Source organism: Cardiocondyla obscurior, linkage group LG04, assembly GCF_019399895.1.
Source record: "Cardiocondyla obscurior isolate alpha-2009 linkage group LG04, Cobs3.1, whole genome shotgun sequence".
NCBI lineage: Eukaryota > Metazoa > Arthropoda > Insecta > Hymenoptera > Formicidae > Cardiocondyla > Cardiocondyla obscurior.
Genome location: NC_091867.1, coordinates 6,702,748 through 6,724,106, shown reverse-complemented (window position 1 = coordinate 6,724,106; position 21,359 = coordinate 6,702,748). Strand labels below are relative to the sequence as shown.

Below are 21,359 nucleotides of genomic sequence, written 5' to 3'. Positions count from 1 at the left end.
CAATTTTTTTTTTTATTATATTACGAGACCTAGACGCAATAAAGCGCAGCTACTTTGATATCGTTTGAATTAATGCAAAATTTTTCGTTGATTTATCTGACGACTCTTGTCAATTAGATTGAAAAATATATTCACAATAGCGGTTGGAAATGTAATCTTTAAAGCACTCTTTAAATAGAGATAAAATTAGAAAACGAGATCCAAATAATAAATATCTCTTGTCGTGGTGTAAAAAAAAATTTTTTATTTTAAAAATTATTTTAATCTTATACAAAAAAAAAAAAAAAATACCTGTGTCTCGATATTCGTGTCATTTTTATCGAAGTCATCAGACGTGACATATTGAACTTTGTATGCTACACAAAGTAACTGACCGAAGTTTCTTTCTGCTTATGAGCCTGTCTGTTGATTTATAATTCTAGACTTCCGTAACGTTATTATTCATCGCGTTCGTTTCTTATGTCAGGAAATATCATATAGAGCACGTATGCAGTAATAAATAATACGCTATTGATTCTGTTCCTAGTATAACTCAATCAAGTATCGTCGGTTTAAATTCTTGCGATACTAAAGATTTAAAATATTAATAATAATTTCGATTATGCTAAATGTATTCAAGTTTAATTAGGAGATGAGCGTGGAAGAACAGGGTATGGTTTACAACCGTAGGATTCAATTAAAACAATAACAAATACATATATTTCTCGAAATGTGATACAATAGAGGTTTTCTCGTGTTGGTGGTCATATCTAATTTTTTCTTATATTTTTTTTTCATATTTTATTTAAGTGGATCGGACGCCTATTTATCGAAGACGCGGCGTCTGTTCTCTATCTCATTTTCTTACCGTTCTATTTGGAACAAAGCCGGGCGGCCGCGTCTGTCTCTCGCGCTGCTATATTAATTCTCTACTATTTTATTTTTATTACTATTTTTATTTATCGAATTGCAATGTGTGTCGATCACGCTAACGTTCTTCTTATAGGCCAATAACTTGTGCCGAGATCCACATTATGTCGCACACTCGGCGTCATTAACGGCGTTGAAAAATGAATGAAAGAAATAAAAAAAGATCAGTTCAATTTCTAATACAACTTTCTGACGAAAACTTTGCGACTCGAAATTATTTTAAAACTCGTATTTCGAATAAATAGTAAAAGACAAAAAAAAATATATAAAAATAAAGCAAGAGAGGAGATCGTTATTTCCGTCTAAAATTATGTATTGCCTTTAATGACGACAAGTGTGCGCAACAAGTAGAATACATGCGAGCTGATATTGACTCGTGTTAAACTTCAAATGGATATTGTAGATAACTGAAAAACTTCCTTGCAGTCTACGTTATACGCTTTAAAGAATAACGTGAGAAACTTCGTATACAATCAAACGCGAAATTCTGTTATCTGCTATTACGCTTTTTTTTCCGTTATACGCAATACCGCGCTACTTTCACCCATTTAACTCGTCGCGCCGGGGTAATAAGCCATGCAGTAACTATTTCAGATAAGTTACAATATGATTTATTTTTCGAAAAATAAAATTTTGTGCCGCTACTAAAAAATTATATGCAATCTATCGGGCGCAGGCGTTCGTTAAATCTGTCGACGCATGATATCGATTTGGTAATTCGTCGTAGATATCGTGCGAAATCCTTTGTTATTTACGCAACGTATTTCTGTTAGAATGTGCAAGGCAATCGTGAAGAACATCGGTATTCGGACGATTTCGTGCGCGACTTTCAGCAAATCACTCGAACAAGTATAAGGCATCGAACATCCGGATCACTTCGCTCGCTCGTGAATACATGACAGTCTGTCCGTACAAAAAAAAATTTATTTTCTTCCGACGAAATTACAGTTACGTGTGCAATTTTTTTTTTTTTTGCAGTAAATGGACGTGTGTGCGACACGCTCGAGAGATTTAAGGAATATCGCGAGAATAAAACGATGTTTTTGCACAATAAAATTGTCCTAAGATATTTAAGCGAATTTGCCGTCAACCGTCAGGTCGATTTGAAAGTTCCCGCACGTCGATTCTCTTACCCTCTCGATTATATAAAAAAAAGGACAACGTTATATGTACAGAATGTCCGTGTTTCGCGTTTGCGCATTTCGAGTGCCTCTTTCGTACAGTTAAAAGGAAAACCAAACTATTACGTATCGCCGGTCCACAAAGCTTTCGCCTTGGCGCAATCATCGTTTTAAATTTAAATCGTCAATTGCAGCGATCGGGTTACAGCGCCGCTCAACGTTCTGATTACTCGCCCACGTTGTTGAAAACGCACGATACATCGGTCACTATTATTGTCACTAAATTTTGCAACGAGCGGTAACCGCTCACATTCAGATGTCGTTCGATCTCGCGTTGATCTGTACAATATAGATTCTCTCTCTCTATAGCTATAACTTTTATAGCTACTTCATAAAAAGCGCATATCTCCTCGTCGGTTCTACTTTCGCTCTCTCGATCACCGTCACCGATTCTCACGGTGATAGAAAAAAAAAAAAATAAACATCTAAAAACTTAAAAAGAAAGGGGTGGCAGGGTGGAGGGGTAGAGAAGGGCCAGTGCACGCGAGCCTGTGTAGCTAGCTTACATTTAAGCACGATGGTCATAACTTGGTGTCGTGTACATGTAACAATTTTTACTTTTACGACGATGCCTACGATATTACACCCCGTCGATGGGGCACGCGCCTATACTAGGAGACTACGCGATCCGATCGTCGGACACGATTCGTTTTGTGTCGTTTCGTTTGCTTCATCATGTTCCGCGGTGACGAGCCCCGTGAAAGACAACGGCGCTCGTCACCGTCCGTATGTCAGAATTACACGATGCGTCTTAAAGTATATATTTTACAAGAGGGCATCCTGTACAAAAGTTTGTTCGCTGCGCAGCAAATGATATCTCGGCACGGGCCAGTATTCATCATTCGCGCTGCCCGAGCCGCCGACGTTGGGGGGTGGGTCGAGCGGGGCGGTGTTCACGAAAGAAGAAAAGGGATAGAGTCGCGTCGCGACGCCTTTCGCGCACTCCAAGTGCACTCCTCGCGTGGCCGGATTAATTTTCGCTACACGCTAAAAGAGAGATAGAGTTTGGTGGATAGATTGAGAAAGAGAGAGAGAGAGAGAGAGAGAAAAAAAAGAAACGATGAAAACGAAACACGTACATCATCTATCTTACGATTAAAACAACTAGAATCACTTGTATACCATCACCACGTGGGATACGCTACAGTAATTAACGCATTCTCGGAGAACCAGGATAATTAACCTGTGCGCAGAAAAGCGTCGTGTTCTCCCAACCATCGCTTGCCTCCGCTCCATGTCGACCTAACGTTGTAGCTCTTTACGTGTGGCAGTGCTGAGCGCCGACGAGATTCGTCTCTTTTTTTTTTCTTTTTTCTTTTTTTTTTTTTTTTACCGAGCAAGCCCTATTTCGAGAAATCGTTTTACACGCTTATTCTCGCATTAATTCAATCCCCATTGGAATATAGTCAACCGCGTAAATCGACGTGTCTCGTCGTGCGCTGCATGCGTTGAATAAATTTTTTTTACATGTAACGAACGCATCTCCTTCCTCAAACGCATATTCATTGTATTGTGTCTGTCTATATATATATATTTATATACATATATATAAGTATACATATATATATGTATATATATACTTTTCCTTTTACTCCAAATATATATATACGAATATATAAATGTTCTTATGTGTATATATATTCAAATATGTAACGCGCACGCGCGTACGTGTGTGTGTATATAATCTAGCTATACATATAACTATTTACAAGTGAAGGAGTTTTTCTAGAGCGGGACAAGGAGCGAGGACCCATTAAGAGAGAATTTTATTCGAGAGTAAGAGAAAGAGAGAAAGAGAATGGCAGAGAATAGGATCTTGGAAAATTTCTCATAAAGTTGCTCTGTCGACTTTAGGGCGGCGGCAGTCGGTTCGGGAGTTTTGTAGTATTCGTCAACATGCTCCGCATCCCCTTCGGTACCTCCGCGATGGCGAAGACTTGCTGCGTGCTGCGACTATAAGCGAGTGAGTTTTAGCTGGGGCTGGTGGCACCCTCGTGTCCGCATCTCTCTCTCTTTCTTCGCGTGTCGCTCGAGCTGGTGCATGGCCGTTGACGAGGTGTTAGACGTCCGTGTATTTGCTCAATTTGTCGCGTAGCAACATGTTCTCGTTTTTTAACCGGTCCAGCTCCTGCCGCAGACCCATGTTCTGCAAACGAGACGAGAAAATCAAGAGTCGGCTAAAAGCTGCGCGAGATATACTTCAATTTCATTCACACTCTCTTTTTGTCTCGATAAAAATTCTAGGAAGTCTCGATTTCATTTAGATCTTTCCCCCCCTTTCTCCTCATGAGTCGTCGATCTTATATTCTTAAGCAACGAGCTTTATCGACAGAGACGATCTATATAGCGGGTTGAAATTTCCAACCGTGAGAAAATTTACCTCTTTCTCGAGGAAGCCGGCCCTGAGTGCTATCTGGTTCTCCTTCATACGGCGTGCGTCTCGCGATCGTTTCGCTGCCATGTTGTTCTTCCTACGACGCGCCCAGTATTTGTCATCCTTCAAGTCATCCGGAACGAACTGTGGCCGCAAACGGAAGAGAGAGAGAGAGAAAAGCATAAGAACATTAGAACGCTCGTTGTACATTTGTGTCGAGAACAGCGCGTAGTAATATTTTATAGTTTGAAACGAGGGATTGAGTTTATACCAACAGCCGGGAGGATTTGACGTCGAGAGCCGCGATTCGCGGGCAACAATATAATTACGTAAATGAAGGCTCACCTGCTTCCGCGATTTCTTGATCATAGGTTGAGGTTTGAGCTCCTCGTCAGAGAAGGCCCGGGTACGTGGATCGAAGTCTCGCCCCGATGAGGCCATCGAGAGCGCTACAAGAGACAAGCCATATTGTATTCGTGACGAGTCCTCTGAATCTGTTGCGCGGGAGGGGAACAACCGACAATGTCGACGTTAGTCTAGTTTTCTCTGATGCCCTCGACAAGCTCGACGTTATCGCAATACCGATTCTGAGATAGCGTGTATTTCTTATCGTTTCTGTGTCCCGCTGTAAAAATGCGGCTACTGTTATTTACGTCAGAGTGCCGGCTTCTTTGTACTTTTCTTTCGTCACTTCGTTCTTAACTCGCTTACTTTCAGTATAACTTTCCATTTATGACTTTCTAGTGCATTTCTCTCTTACTCCAAGTGCTCTCGCACTTTGCTGGACTTTTCTTCATTTTTCCACACCTGCGCCCACTGTGGTGTGCTTTATTTCTCTTTTTCTTCTGATATCCCATACCGATGTTTATCGATATTTATTAGACGTCTGAAATTTTTCATCCTTTTACGCGAGAGTCGCGGTAAGACACTTCTCAGGATCTCGATATCACGAACGACGGCTACGACGAGAAATAAATCTGAAAGAGCGATGATACCGTCGCTATACTTACTAGAATCCGCAGGTGAGGGTGGGTTCAGAGTGTCCGGCGAGCAACATTCGCTCGGCGACGGTGATCTCTCGCGCTTGGTAACTGGCTCCAAATGTAAACCCGCCGGTCCCTGATGTCCGGTAGCCTCGGTGTTGTTGATTTTATGAATCTGGCCACCTTGCATGGCACCCTGTCCGCCGCCAGCCACGCCATCGACGGGGATGCCGTTTTCGGAAAGAAACTCATCAAGATCGACGTACTATCAACAGAGATCTGAGGTGTTATTTCCCAGAAAACGGCTCCTCGAAACTTTTATCAAGTTCGAGTCGGTATTGTCTTAGATTTCTAAACGAAAGTCCAGTAACCCGCATTTTTAACGAGCCCACAATAATATAAAAAAAAAAAATTAATACTTTATAATGAACAACGAGATTAAAAATATTACGAAAATTCAGAATCGAGACATTTAATTGTAGGTATCTTATTAAAATATCAATTAATATTTTATCTCGGTACACAATTTTAAAAAAATTTTATAACGTTATAATATAAATGTGAAAATTATTCATATTTGTACATACACCGCTCTTAATTTTCGAAAAGGCATATTCCCAGCGAAACTTTTAAATATAATGAAGAAATAGGCTTTCACGTAGAAAAATATTTTCATTTCTATTTCATTTTGTATTGTACTTTGTAATTTTGCCCTGTTTCTTTATTGAGATTCAAGCGGCGTATCGGTGGAAGGAACGCAAGCGGTGAAAGTTGGCGAAAGGATTATGAAGAGTTCTATATGCTTTTCCAAAAATTACGTTATTTATTACAATTTATTCGTATCGCATAAACGTTTTAATTATTAATTATTATTAAAAAAAACCCAAATCAATTAAGATGATAAATGGTCCACATAATATACTATTTAATGAAGTAAGCATTTTCTTTCTTTCTTTTTTTTTTTTTTTTAAAGTTTCGCTATTCTATATTGAGAATTATTTGCAAGGATATACTTTTTTGATAAATTATCTAGTTAACTTGACTAAAAATAATAATGGCAATAGAAAAGAATAGCCGAAACTTCCTCGATTCCGCCGAGGCATAACGGAGAAAGCGACCGCTATCGTCGCGATTGCATAGCAGTTTAATATTCGGCTTCCCGGTTTCTCGACCCAGGAAGGCGAATTATAACGGAATAAGTGTTACAGTCCTCTACATTGATTTTTTATTCAATTACATAGGCGTGCGTATATAGCAATTTGAGGGATGTGTATGATATGAGCTTTGCGGAGCATATTTCGTAAATCAATTAAAAAGAAAAAAAAAATTCTACATATAATTTTGAAAAAGATATGGTAACGTTATTATCGCAACAGGAAAATTAAGTCACACAGAAATTACGTCAACAATTTGAATAGTAATTTATAAGTAACGACTTAAAAGGCAAAACGTACGACAAACGATTAGTTTTGATTTTCTGATTTTATTTAATTGGAATTTTTGGGATTAAAATTCAGCCAAAATACGCTTACCGTAACGCGCCTTTATACATACATGGTTCAATACCTTCAGGTCGGCATCGTAAGGCAGAGTTTTGTCCCAGAGATTAGGCCCGAGAAAGGCGGCCTGCGCTTCCACGTTGCCCCAAAGTTCGCCGTCGGTATCCTTCTTTTCTTCTGGCCCATCTTTACCTTGTTTCCCTGAAAGTTGATTAAATTTTAATATATCAAAAGTATTCGTCATTACACATTTTTTTTTTTTTAGTTAATATTATTTGATATTTATTTAATATAATTTATTTAATATTATTTGGCTGCGTTCGACAGCCACTAAATTTCTCGCGCGATTGCATTAATATTTTTCGACGAATAGATGATCGCGCACGTATATACACTTGATACGCACGTACTTCTCGCATATTTCTTTTTTTTTATTTACCGCATTATCAAGAATTTGACAAAATCGTTCAGTTATTTAGGTTCGTGTTTCTACTTCGATAGTCATCGAGTGTGAGGAGTGTCGGGTCGACTGTCAAGGCTATGAGAACGTGCCTTGTCATGTTTCGATGCTGGTTACCGAGATATTGGATAGAAATAAAACGAATGATGATAATTATAATGACAGTAATGATAATAATGACAATTATATTTATGATGATGAGTATAATGATAATAATCGTGACAGCAATGACGAGAATCCTAATTGACAACTGCGTTCAGCAAATATGTTTAAAAAAGAAAAAAAAAAGTGTAAACGACGTATACGGAGTAGAAAATTTAAGCTTTAAACCTTAACTGTTGAGTCGTCCCGTCAAAGAATTTTTTTTTTTCTAAATACAGCATCTTTTTCGGGTTTTACATCGCTTAAAATATAACCAAGGGTAACGTAACTCTCTATTTAATGGCATGCTAATTTCGTCACTTCTCTATTATTATTATTATTATTTTTCTTTTTTTTTTTTTTTCTTCGGTTTACGGAATATTGGCAGTCCACTCTCGCGCGAACGATTTACCGAGGTTTGTGGTTTCTGATGTACCAACGCGTTCTATTCAACTATTGTTACAGTCGTGCCTGTAAATTCAAGGCTGTACTCCACAATACCGCGTCCTGTCTCGGCGAGTGTGTTGAATATACATTTACGCAAAACCGCGGAATAGGATATGCGCGATCGAACTCTCTTGAAGAGAGAGTCGCTGGCGGGACTTTTTGGCAGCGGCAAGAACATCGTCGTCGAAAAAAATTTTAATAACGCGCGTCCGCGGGGAACACGTACCGAGGCTAGGGATATTCGGCCGATTACCGGTTGGCTAAAAATAATCGGCGTCCACGTAGCGCCGATTAAAGGAGCGGAAAGCGAGATCGCGATCGAACCGCGCCCGTAGCGTCGCCTTAGGCGCTCCCGGCCGGGGATTTCTCTGCAGCGCACGATGGCTAAACAACTAAACAACGGCAGGCCCGTAATTTGGTTCAAGGCTGCTCGTCGGCCGGCCGACTAACTCTGCGGAACTAATCTCGTGTTGCGAGGCGGCATTACCACCGAGAGAACGGGCGGGGAACAGCGTGTTCGGGGCACGATGTAATCGGGCCGGGGGACACGGGGGATCTTCCTGATTTTATCCATTCATTCACCGAGAACTGCATTTCCGTACTCCCCGTGTCTCCGTCTCTCTTTCTCTCTCTCTCTCTCTCTCTCTCTCTCTCTCTCTCTCTCTCTCTCTCTCTCTCTCTCTCTCTCTCTCTCTCTCTCTCTCTCTCTCTCTCTCTCTCTCTCTCTCTCTCTCTCTCTCTCTCTCTCTCTCTCTCTCTCTCTCTCTCTCTCTCTCTCTCTCTCTCTCTCTCTCTCTCTCTCTCTCTCTCTCTCTCTCTCTCTCTCTCTCTCTCTCTCTCTCTCTCTCTCTCTCTCTCTCTCTCTCTCTCTCTCTCTCTCTCTCTCTCTCTCTCTCTCTCTCTCTCTCTCTCTCTCTCTCTCTCTCTCTCTCTCTCTCTCTCTCTCTCTCTCTCTCTCTCTCTCTCTCTCTCTCTCTCTCTCTCTCTCTCTCTCTCTCTCTCTCTCTCTCTCTCTCTCTCTCTCTCTCTCTCTCTCTCTCTCTCTCTCTCTCTCTCTCTCTCTCTCTCTCTCTCTCTCTCTCTCTCTCTCTCTCTCTCTCTCTCTCTCTCTCTCTCTCTCTCTCTCTCTCTCTCTCTCTCTCTCTCTCTCTCTCTCTCTCTCTCTCTCTCTCTCTCTCTCTCTCTCTCTCTCTCTCTCTCTCTCTCTCTCTCTCTCTCTCTCTCTCTCTCTCTCTCTCTCTCTCTCTCTCTCTCTCTCTCTCTCTCTCTCTCTCTCTCTCTCTCTCTCTCTCTCTCTCTCTCTCTCTCTCTCTCTCTCTCTCTCTCTCTCTCTCTCTCTCTCTCTCTCTCTCTCTCTCTCTCTCTCTCTCTCTCTCTCTCTCTCTCTCTCTCTCTCTCTCTCTCTCTCTCTCTCTCTCTCTCTCTCTCTCTCTCTCTCTCTCTCTCTCTCTCTCTCTCTCTCTCTCTCTCTCTCTCTCTCTCTCTCTCTCTCTCTCTCTCTCTCTCTCTCTCTCTCTCTCTCTCTCTCTCTCTCTCTCTCTCTCTCTCTCTCTCTCTCTCTCTCTCTCTCTCTCTCTCTCTCTCTCTCTCTCTCTCTCTCTCTCTCTCTCTCTCTCTTTCGCGTCCTCGTTTGTCCCTCGTTTATTTACAATAGCCGGCCTTTAGAGATAGCCATTACTATGCTCGCGATACCGGAAATGCGATTTCGCGACGCGAAACTCAACGCAAATAAATCTGTAGAACGGAATTTATATACTCTTCAAAAGTGTACGTAGGAATTTTCGGGTCAATGAGACCGGTCACGTTCAGACAATTAATAATTGATAATTAATTATTATCTATTCAGTGAGATGCTTATTCGATTATTCATTTTATTTATTAAGTTTGTATATTAGACGCGCTAAAATTGTTGGCTGATTAAATTGTAAATTTTATATAATTGCAACAATTGTAATAATTAATTGGTGAGCAATAGTTACGATCATTAGAAATAAAAATATTAAACGCGCGGTCTGGAAAAATTTCGTTAACGTTACCGACGTTTTTATGCCTGCAAATATGCAATATGAACTAGTTTTCAGTTGCATTTTGTTAATTGCGCCGATAGATAAAAGTCGCGAAGATAACGACGTTAATTACGGTGGACGTAAATATGCACGTATCGCAGGTACGCGTTCTACTTTTTAACAAAGCTATGGCGTGGCCATTATTTATGTTGAAGAATAACTGGAAAAATATGTTCGCTAAAGATAGAAAACACTTATTCACCGATCGTATTAGTGTATGATCTAATAAAATGCAGAAATTATACGGCTGTTAATGAAATAACGTAAGATTCATCGTGGAGCGTGGTAGTTCCACGGTTATGACATTGAAAAAGAATACACCGCATTTCTCGCGACGGAGAGAATCTCTTCGCAAAATGATAGATCGGCTAATAAATCATTGGGACTTTAAGCGCTGCTTAAATACTGAATAAACCTTGCAGCGAACGCAAAAACCTGCGTGTTGCAGAGCGCTTTATTGTTTAGATAGTCGCCTTGGCAGCGTGCTCTTAAGATTACACTTCGGTGACAAAACCGCACACATCGTCGCTACGGTGCACCGCACATTCGTATCTGTCGACGTTGATTTATCGATCTTCGCGCTCACAAGTGCGCTGCGTTACGTCACAGCCCGTAACTGACAATCATAATTTTATCCCCCGACTTAAAAAAAAAAAAAAGAAAGAAAGAAAAAAGTAGTATAGTTTTTTTTAAGAAATTTTTCAGAGAAATTAACGAAATACCTGTAGAAATGCTTTCGAAAGATATGTTCGGTCGGGCTCTGAAATAGTTTCCGCCTTTATTCTTTTTCTCTAAAATAACCGCTCCGATACCGCTGGTCATTTACGTAATTGACGACACGCGAGTGTCTAGGCAGGTGAACACGCGAGGGTGCCCCGTGAATGCATTTTTGGCATAACTCTCGCGCCCGTTCTCTCCTCGGAATTCTCGATAATAACTGTAACCCACCGACATCTAAATGCATATCTCCAGAGAGCCAATTCATTTTACCTGCCCCGTAAACAACAGCTGTGCTTAAACGCTTCGAAAAATCAAATTATAGATTCCCCCTTTGATCTATCGCTCTAGACGGCGCTGTAAACCTTCAATTGAAACTTGTTGTACGTAGAAATGTCGCTTGTTCTGTACGATTTTTCTCCGTCACAATAGGCGGCACGGTGTATCCGTCGATAAACCTTTCCCGATCAATCGAATCTGCGATACACAATAGCTTCGTGGGATAGGCTGACCGTCCAAAATAGCTATCGACCAAGGCCGCACAGGAAACCTTTTCCAAACAAATACGATTGTTTAGCCGTCGTTACTACTACCGCGACTCCGTCGTTGTGATCTATTTTCGCGATTAAAATCGCAAAATCGCCATAATATTCGTTTACAACAGCGAAACCGTAATGCGTTTAATGAAGTTAATCAAACTTGGATTTCAAGCTATCAAACAACCTGGAATAATCTCATAAAAAAAAAAAAAAACATTGGTATCTTTATAAAATATAAATATTTTCTGCATACAAGAAAGAGAAATAAAAATATGAAAGAATAACTAGTTTCATAAAGTGGCCTACAAAGAACCGACAAATAATCGTAAAAGCTAGCGTTTCGATGCAAAAAGTTATGAAATTTTATGCCAGCCGGCAATTTAATTACTTCGCTGGTTCCGTGAAAGGAAACGTCGAAGAAAATCTAAATTCGATCAGAGCGGCGTGAAACAATCGCAATGGGCGTTAAACAAGTAGAATGTCGAAGCGGCATTTTCTTGCGGTTAACTATACCTGGGAGGGAAAATCAAGAGGCAGCATAATACGGAACGCGATGGTACGGGAAGAACTTGACTTACGATCTGTAAATCTTGCGCCGTTGTCAGTACTTGGATGATTTGTGCGTGCGGTAAGTTACCATCGACCGTTCTGAAGTACAGCCCGTAACCGGTATCAACTTAGATTCTATTAAAGACGCGAAGATACCCAGCAATTGCAGGGTATACCCGGGTACGAAGTCGGCGTTACGGCCGCGCGATGAAAATTGCAACGGATGAAAACTCGAGTCGTGATACCTCGTTATTGCATAACTCACGCGCCCGTTCTTCCGCCTCGCGCCTCTTTCCGCCGTTCACGCATCACCGGAGAATGCAACGTATAATCCGGGCCGTTATTAAATTTAGGTGACTCCTACGAGACACCGATCCGCGTAAAACTCGCATCAGTATGTAATAAGTTCCTACGGGGTGCCGGAAGCGCCGGCATCGCTTCTATTTTCCCAAAACACTTTCTCTTTTCGAGCACGCTCTAATTAGCTTCAGTCGTCTTTAATTATAGTCGCTCGCTCGTACTCGCGATGACTGCGCGCGGAATGAGAAAGAAATTACACCCGACGAGGAGCCGTCGTAACGCCTTTGCAACAGGACGAATAATGGTATCATAATGCAATTAATATTACCCGCTCCGAAATGCGCGGTGCGCTGTATATGGTCCGCGACCGCGTGTTACTGCACCGTGGCGCGGGTGACGTTCTCACGCGAGATTTCTCATGCAATAGCGTTAAGAAAAGGCATTTCCTCGTTCCCTCCGTCCGTACAGAAACGTACGATCGTCCAAGCGGCCGAAACACATTTCCTAGAAAGCTATCCCGCCGCTTCACCGCTGGCTTCGCACCGCGCACAATGGTGCATGTGTTTATCAGTCTTATCTCTTGCTTCGAGAAGCAGCCTCGTGAAAATGCAGGCAAGAATTATAGAGTCCTCGTACCTATGTTTTCTTAGATTTTCGCCATGCGCTTGTGTGCGCGCACGCGGCGTTATCTTCAGTCCCGACACGGCCTCATTATTCCTATCGCTACTTTTTAGACGCGACTCGAGTCCAGTGACTCACGATTTTCTTTTTACGTTTTTCCCTGAAACGGTTTTCCAGTAATTGTAATATCGAGCAGTTGGCTATACGATTTAATTTCAGCATTAAAAAAAAAATTAAATCAAAATAATTAACAATTTAATATTTTACATACGTGTATACGCGCATAGCAACAACAGCAGAGTGATTTATATACATATATATTTCACGTTGTGGAAAATGCAACAGGCGATTACATACGAAAGCATTAGAGGTATTAAGGAATCCTTTGAATCACGTTTCGTGCTTAAAGGTCGCGGTGTATTCACTCGCACGCGGATGTGCAAATATATATACATATTGTATATCGCGCAGAGGCCAAATGACTAAACCGATTACAGTGATCGATAATATGTCAGATCAGTTCGTCCACTGCCGCTTTTACCCTCGTGAAAAGATACCATACGCTCGCGAGGCTTACAAGCGACAAAATAATTGCTGCTTTTTCCGCGTCGTATAACGAACTCTCATCGATCTGTGCTAAATACGGCTTGATCGAATTCCCCGTGGACACGAAATTGTCCGATTGTCTGCCGGCTATGTGAGGTGTGAACAGGTGCGCCGCCAAGGACATATATTATCAACTGTGAAAGCGATACAGGCGAAATTATCGGTTTAATTAGCGAATAACTTCTAAGCCAACACCATTTTCATCAGCGTCTCGCGCGGGTATTTTTCAGCAAGTCGTAGGATAAAACATTGTATTAGAAACCTAAAGCAATCAATGATATATAATTTCCAATGTCTTTAAAAGAAAGAAATATTTTCTTCAATATTCCCACATGTACGTGTTGAACGTACGTATCACATATTGCGCACTCACCTCGCAGGAACGCGCATAAATTTTCATATCTGCGGACATTAATTTTCGCGAATTAGATTACTTCGAAGCCCGTTGATGAAGACTGTAATAGACATTTTATATTCCTGCTTTCTCTTTCTCTCGATCATTCACTGTCGGTACTCGGTGGATTTTTACACACCGGTACAATTTAGTTTGCTGAACACAACCGAACGCGAGACAGGAAATAAGAATCGCGGGTCGTAGATGTGCAGCGTGTATTACTGTCTGTTTATGATTGCATGTAACGAACTAACACGCAGTGAGCCACGAAGTCGTCCTTGGCCGCTCCTCCGAGTGCGGCTAGACCTCTTAGAAATGGTTTTCTATCGTTCGTCGTATGAATAAAATTCACGTAATGATCTGAGCGCACGCGACGTCCTTTAGATTTTCAATTTCGGAACAAGTTCTTTCGAATTTTTATTCTCTCGGGGCGAATCGTGATACCGCGCGTGAAATGCACAAGTGCATATTTTATATAATATACGGATATATTTGTACGGCAAGTAGAGCGTTCCAATTAAATAGCGGTGCATTCGAGTGGCATTACTTACGAATATTAATTAGCATTGTAAATAAGCCCCAGAAACGGCACAAGTTTTTACGAACGCTAACTCCGCTCGCGTGCATTTAGCTAATACTGCACGCGTGTGCGAACACTATATCGTCTGATGCACATATCCGGATTAAAACCACGTGCGTGGATTTTCTCATCGGGCGCAACCGCAAATGCGCGCGGCCACATATGAATATAATTTAGAGGGCTCGCAAATTAAAATAAAACAATCACGCAAAAAAAAAAAAAAAAATTTGACAGTATCGATAAATAATTCGAATATCAATTCAATGCACGAAATGTTGCGCCGCTCGCGGCATTTATTCCTTGAGTTATCATTAACTAATTGATGCTCGAGCGAGAACCGTTTCTTAACCTGGTTAGTTATGCCTCGAGAGACAAGCTCGCCTCATAAAGAGTGAAACTAGGCTCGCTAGTATCCGCGTAACGCGAAAGAGAGTGAAAGAGGTTTTCGCTTTCGTTCGAGAGGCCTTCCCGCTTCCTCGAGCACGACGTAGAACGCAGCGGTAGTCTTTCGCTCGTTTCCTCTTTACCTGGTGACCCACTCTACTACATGTAGATGAGACCAAACGACAAGTCCGTCAGTTTAATAATTATGTACGCCAGAAATCACGACGGTAATTAGACTCGCCGAAATACGCACGTTTATCGTCAAAATTAATTTTATACGTACTACTTTGCGCGATTACAAAACAAAATCAAGACGCTCTGTGGGAATTAAATTTTTCAAACCGCGAATACGCAAGCTTATTCGAAATATAAAGATCTTGCGAATATTCACGGCGTAGATCAGCTCTAGAAACGAGTTCTCTCGTTTTCTCTGCGCGGCTCTGTCAACCGAAACAGCGTATGAGAAACAGCGTACGATATCGTATGCCGATCTAGATCGCAGTACGTCATCCCACCGTGAGAGCAGACGTCCGCGATCGTGTCTGAGCCGGAAATGGTAAACCGAATTACGAACGGATGCACCCCTTTACAATTAACTCGCGATTGCTTAACGTAGCCGTCCTGCATTCGATCCTGTTAGATGTAGAAAAGTTTTCTGAAGAAACGATCGTAATTCCCGATTGCATCGGCGCGCCGTTAAGACCAGACGATGACGTAAGTGTGATTACTCTAAACGAATTAGCGGAGACGAATCGGCCGCCCGGTGTCAGATAAATGGAAAGATTGGTCATGCGGGAGGAAATGCCTCGAATCGGTTAAGATCGCGGAAATGCAGCCGGCTGTTTGCGTTTTCTCCCCACCAGGTTCAGCTTTCACCCTTTCGTTCACGCTCACGGCATTACTTCCTGTCTACGTTGCTGTCGCTATCGCGACAACCTGTAGCTTCCCAATAGGCAATCGTATGCTCGAGAAGTGTACGTTGAATAAACGTCGAACGGCAGACGGAAAATATTAATAGAAGTTAAATATTAGTCGCAGTCATTGTCAAAATTAATGTTATCCATTGCAATAAAATGTCAAAGTTTTAAACGGTTCGGTACATTTAATCAGAATTTCACTATTTCTTAATTACGCCTGTTTATCTGATCGACAGTCGTCTATCACTAAGAGATTTGCTTCACGAAACAATTCCGCGATCGATTGACCGACTTTTTCGTTTTCTTCCTTTATTTTCACTTATCTATATGTATATATATTGCAATTATCGACCGATATCTTTTTCTCGGTTTCTAATCGCTCCCGCCCTTTCGTTCCCCTCTGCACGAGACGTGTTTTAAATAGTAGTTTGATTAGAAAGTACGTGGGTGTATTTTACGATGATTACCGGTTCGATAATTTCGCTATAGAAAGTTTTCCGCCTGTGTACGCCGCCCCATGTTCGACGTCAGCATTTAAAAAGGATCTAGACGATTTATAACTATATGCCAACCGCCAGATATGCATTATACGAGCAATAAATGTTCACCAGAATATCTTCCGCGTGAGGCATGCCAATGCGTTTATGTACCTCGAATGAAATTACATGTCTCTCGGACTTCTTTGCAACAAGTAAATATGCATAACTCATTGCGCTGATTGCGCCGCAACATAATAGATAATTAAAGGTTAGCAATTAAATGAATAATTTTTCTACGAGGTGCAGTGCGAAATAACTCTTTCTCCACTCGTTTCTTTTTCTCTCTAATATCGAGAATAACACCAGTAGGGGAAAAAAAAAAAAAGAGCGATACCGATACACGTCGAACAGATAAATCCGCATCCGGCTGTACTTTCCGCGATCGGGTGTTCAGTAACTGGTTTCGAAAGGCACACATGTCCTTCAGGGACGCGGAATAGCGACTCGTCCTTGGCCGTGGAACATGGCCGTCCGCGTAATACACTCGTGTGTGGTAATTCTTTTAGGTAATTCTTAACCGTTACGTTCCACGTAATCGATGCAATACGTTCGATCGTCATCGCGTTTTTTTTATATTTTTTAACGTTTATATATGTATAATTTCTTTTGTCTCTGACTTTTTTTCTTTCTATGGTGTTTCACTAAAACTTTGAAAAAGTTCGATGCTTAACAGATGTATATTTTTGAAAATCATAATCGTAAATTAGTGGTTTGATTTTTAATTGCAATTCTTAGCACGTTTAATAATCGTCGAGTTTTGATTGCTAGAAAAGAAAATAGCGCCGACGCTATACGATTAATTTAGATCAAGTATCTTCGAAACGTTAATAGAATAATAATCAGTACGAGTGCCGCTGGCACAAATACATCTAGTGCTTGAATGAAAGTGAAAGACAACGTTTTTATGTTGGTAATTTTGTAATCAGATGCGGTCTTAAAATTTTTTTTTTTTTTTTTTTAATAAAGCCGAGCTCCTTTTTATTTGATCCTTCAACCTGATGACTCAATATGTAATAATATAATTTAAATTTCTTCCGGCTCTTTCAATTTTATTATTGTTAATACCCGCAATGCGCAGTATAGAAATGCGCGGAAAATTAATTTCTGCACACAAGTAATCTTACGATCGTTGCCGATATAAATTTGCATTTTTCACGAATAGTAATCGCGGCAAAGGAAACTCAGGTGCAATTAATTGATGTCGTCACGATGTGGAAACATGATCGAGCTAAATGTGATGTATTTCCAAGTTTCATTAAACGCGCGGGATTCTTGCATTCTTGATATTAATTTTCTCGCAATCCTAGGAATGACGTATGATCGATTAAATATAGTATATTTTCTCTCCTTGATATACAAGCGTATTATTTCGTTTCCTGGTGATTGGTTGGGAGAAAAAAAAAAGAAAAAGAAAAAAAAAATAGACACGCGTCCTTGACAGTGTAACGCGTGAAGCGGCGCGGCGCGATTCGCCTCTCTTTTTCTCAAGGCAGGCTGCATCTCGATTATCGATGCGTTACGCCCGTTCGCTTAATCGACGTTGTGTGTACGACACGATTAGGTAATTGTTGGGTAACGAGAAGCGCGCGGGCATCAACGGGCGAAAGTTACGCGGAAACTGACCCGGGGCAACGCGCGTTTGACCGCATTTCGCTGAATAGAATCTTCAATTGTATTTTTATCCCAAGAAAGACCGGCGTTATAGCGTTTGATAAATTATATATGCGCTAGTAAATACCTGGCGCGATTGTCGTGCTCGTCGTCAGTTAATACGAGATTAGTATAAGACGCCGTCGCGCAAAATGAGATTCGTACGCACGCATACGTATTCCTCCGTGATATGTAGCGGTGTCGAACGTGATAACTAAAAAATTTAATTCACGGCGGATAACGCAGCCTATAAAAAAAATTGCCATTTCTAAGAGTGTTTTTTTCGACGCTGGGCAATGTAAAAATTTAATCGCGAAGAGTGGCGTTACCGCGGGCTCACGTAAAAATTGGAGGGAGCATCAGTTCCGCGTTAACGATGCAGCCAGCCGTTCGCGCAATGCGCGCAGCTACGCTCGCCGAACCAATTAGATTATACGAATCGATCCGAGGAGAAAGTCCGCGAAGAGAGACAGAGAGAGAGAAAGAGAAAGAGAGAAAGAGAACGGGGCGCGAGCGTTAAAGGAAACAATTTGCGATGTAGTACGAAGTCCACGAAGCGACGCTTTGCTTGCACGCGGCAGATACGCATATGCCTCGTCCGCACTTGGGTGCGCGATGTCAGCGCGAGCTCAGGAAGCCGCGACTGTAATTTTACAGATCATTTCCCGCGAACACGCAATTCTCCTGAAAATTACAAAGCTACGGAAGGGGGCAAGCGATGCCGTATTGTACAAACGCCCGGCCTCTTTTCTCGCGCACGTGCGCGCACACGCGTCCTCGCGACACCGTGGTTTCCGGTACATACGCGCGACTCTTACGAATGTCGCGAAAAGTGTACGCGGAAACCACCGCCCGATGAAGGGGTGCGCCTTCTTCCGACAACTGTTATTAATCGAGACGCTAAGGCTGACGTGGAAAATCGTGTCGCGTCCGACACGTCGCTTTTAAAATGTCCATTTAATAGTATATTCCAAACGTTGTCTATCTGTTAATTCCAGCGCTAATAGTAATTTTTGTGGAGCTCGAAGATTTATGTCGTGCGCGGGGGATTTTATGGGTCTGTTAAAGTGTCGCTATTTGAGGACAGGAGGCAGAATTCATTTTCTATCAATTTATAAAGATAGTGTGACGCAAAGTCCGGTCGATTCAGGGCGGTGGATCTCTGGCATTTATCGCGACTTCGCAGCCCGGAAGCCAGCTGAGCGATCGCTCGGTTCTCCCCAAGGGAAAGTGGCCGGAGCAACTTTCACTTGCTGGCAGACCAGACCACCGCTTCGCGAATAACACCGCAAACAAGAGTCCTGAGCATTGTACGCCGACAGAAAGGTGCCCTGTCGCGACGCAATATTTTTGCGTGATTAAACGTGACGCGCAATGACAGATTTACACCTCTTGGTCTCACAAACGGAATATATACGTATATACGAAATAATATCTTAAGCTTTTTCCGTGCAAAAAAGTATAATTTTATATTTTTGTAAAACAGAAATTTCATAAATCGTTATTAACAACTGCGAGGAAATACATAATTGTAAATGTATATAAAATATTTTAAAAGCTAGTTAAAAAAAAAAAAAAAAAAACATGTTTAAATCCATCCGCAATGCGCAGATTTTTATTTTATTATTTTCAACAATTTTCTATGCCAAGAATTAATAAAATTAGCTTCTAATAGTCGAAATTACACGCGGCAAAATATAAGCTCTTTGATATCAGCGTTTGATCCGAGGATATTTGGCGTAACGGGAATTTTTTGAATTATTTGTCAAGTCCATCGATCTGTGCGCGGCATACCCGCGTACGCCCAGAGAAATCAGATTGTGCCAGGATGAAAGAGAAATCCGTGCTCGTAGCGGAACAGGAGGAGGGCATGGTTTATTAAAGAACGAGGAAAAGAGAAAGAGAAGTCGAAAGGAATGGATACAAGCAGGAGGGGGCGAGTCAGGAAGAGTAACCATGTCTTTCCTTCTTCTGCTTCTGCTACTTACTCGCGGTAAAGAGTTTCTTTTTTTTTTCTCCCTTTCTCACGCGTGTAAAACTCGCGGAAACGGGACTGCCGCTCGATGCGTGTTGGTGGTGCATGCATACGACGTGAAACGCGTAAATGTGGCGTGCAACGTGGATTCAGGAAGCAAAATTGACACACTGCCTGATAATGCATTACACGCAGACTTTTTCATTTTATTATTAAAATTGTTTAACAAGCGACGTTATCACGTTCTCAAATTAAACGGTATAACAATTTATAAATGTCGGTGATCTTGTCGCTGACGGCGGTAGCGAAAAACCTCGTTTAACGTCGCGGCCGATTGGAAATCTTAGAATTTTGTGTAGTTTAAATTCGCATTTCAACTTGCACGCTTTAAATGACAATTCTTTCTACGCGCAGAAAGATACCGAGAACGATTTCGCTTCAGCATGTTAGTAGAAAGACGACGTGCATTTACGAGACTCGTTGACTCGAACGAAGTTGACCTAGTCAGGCACCCGCTGGCCGTCTAATCTAAAATTAATTCCTAACAGCTGCCGACGACTGATGCGCATGTATCGCGCATCCATGCTTATTCCGCCAGCTTTTATTATTTTCATGTCGTGTCAAGGCCGCATTCCGCTTCTTTCCGTCAACCTCTTCGCGGTGGTACGGCGAAAAAAAAAAAAAAAGTGCGTGAGCCGGAAGAAGAGAAAGGAGGAAGTGCCGAATGCGCGTACGCGTGTTAATTATACGTGCCTTAATGCTCCACCGCGATCGCGATAAATAATGATTGATTTCGTTTACCAGAAAAACGTAATATTTTCACCCAGTGCGCACGTTGAAGAATGCGCATTTCCACTCGGTGTCTAAGTAGAGTTTCTAGTTTGTTTCCATTTGAAGGAAATTATGCCCATTTATCTCGTAACGTAATTACACTCGAAATTTATCCCGAGAGGTCTAGTAAGAAAAATTGCATTGCGGGATAAATATCGGTTTGCGTAAGGCCCGCTGATTTATTCCCGACATTTTTATATATTTGTATATCTTGTTGTTTTCGCGAGTATTTTCCTATCCGGTCGTTACCGAACGTTCTCAAGATGCATCGGTGTCACTCGCAATAATTACCTTTCGCCCGATAATCGACCCTCTTATCGCTCTCACGTTTCACCAGGATATGCAATTTATTGCGACAATAATTGACAATTATCGCTTCCTTTCCTTAGTACACGGTCAGATCGAGGCGATACTCGCCTCGTTCTATAAGGTCAATTTTAATTGATTCGATTCGCCCGTCACGAGACATCTTTAATTGGAAACACCGTACGAGGCGGATAATTAAGATATGCCAATTATTTCCTTTCTGCGACGAGAATATTCCCTTCTTCCCTACGGCCACTCCCGCGACGCGATTCGTATTTTTATTCATAGAATGAGGAAATTAGTGAGCACTCCAGAATAATTGAACGAGTCTCTAATGTATACGGAGTCGTAAACAAATTTCTTTTTTCTTTTTCGACACCTTGTTTAAATT

At 41.6% G+C, this 21,359-nt stretch overlaps 1 protein-coding gene across 8 annotated transcripts in view; it reads right to left on the bottom strand.

Moving 5' to 3' along the window:
- Nucleotides 1–671: 671 nt before the first annotated feature.
- Nucleotides 672–21,359, bottom strand: part of LOC139101494 (thyrotroph embryonic factor) — a 62,687-nt gene continuing 41,999 nt past the window's right edge. For 4 of the 8 annotated variants that reach the window (XM_070654671.1, XM_070654663.1, XM_070654665.1 and 1 more), the window contains 5 exons: nt 7,002–7,147; nt 5,475–5,712; nt 4,810–4,958; nt 4,471–4,608; nt 672–4,236 (listed from right to left, as the gene is read on the bottom strand). In XM_070654671.1, the coding sequence (XP_070510772.1) occupies nt 4,150–4,236; nt 4,471–4,608; nt 4,810–4,958; nt 5,475–5,712; nt 7,002–7,147 (758 nt within the window). In that variant the 3' untranslated portion in view covers nt 672–4,149. The remainder of the gene's footprint in view (nt 4,237–4,470; nt 4,609–4,809; nt 4,959–5,474; nt 5,713–7,001; nt 7,148–21,359) is intronic. The other 4 variants (XM_070654667.1, XM_070654670.1, XM_070654664.1 and 1 more) reach the window with 3 other exon arrangements.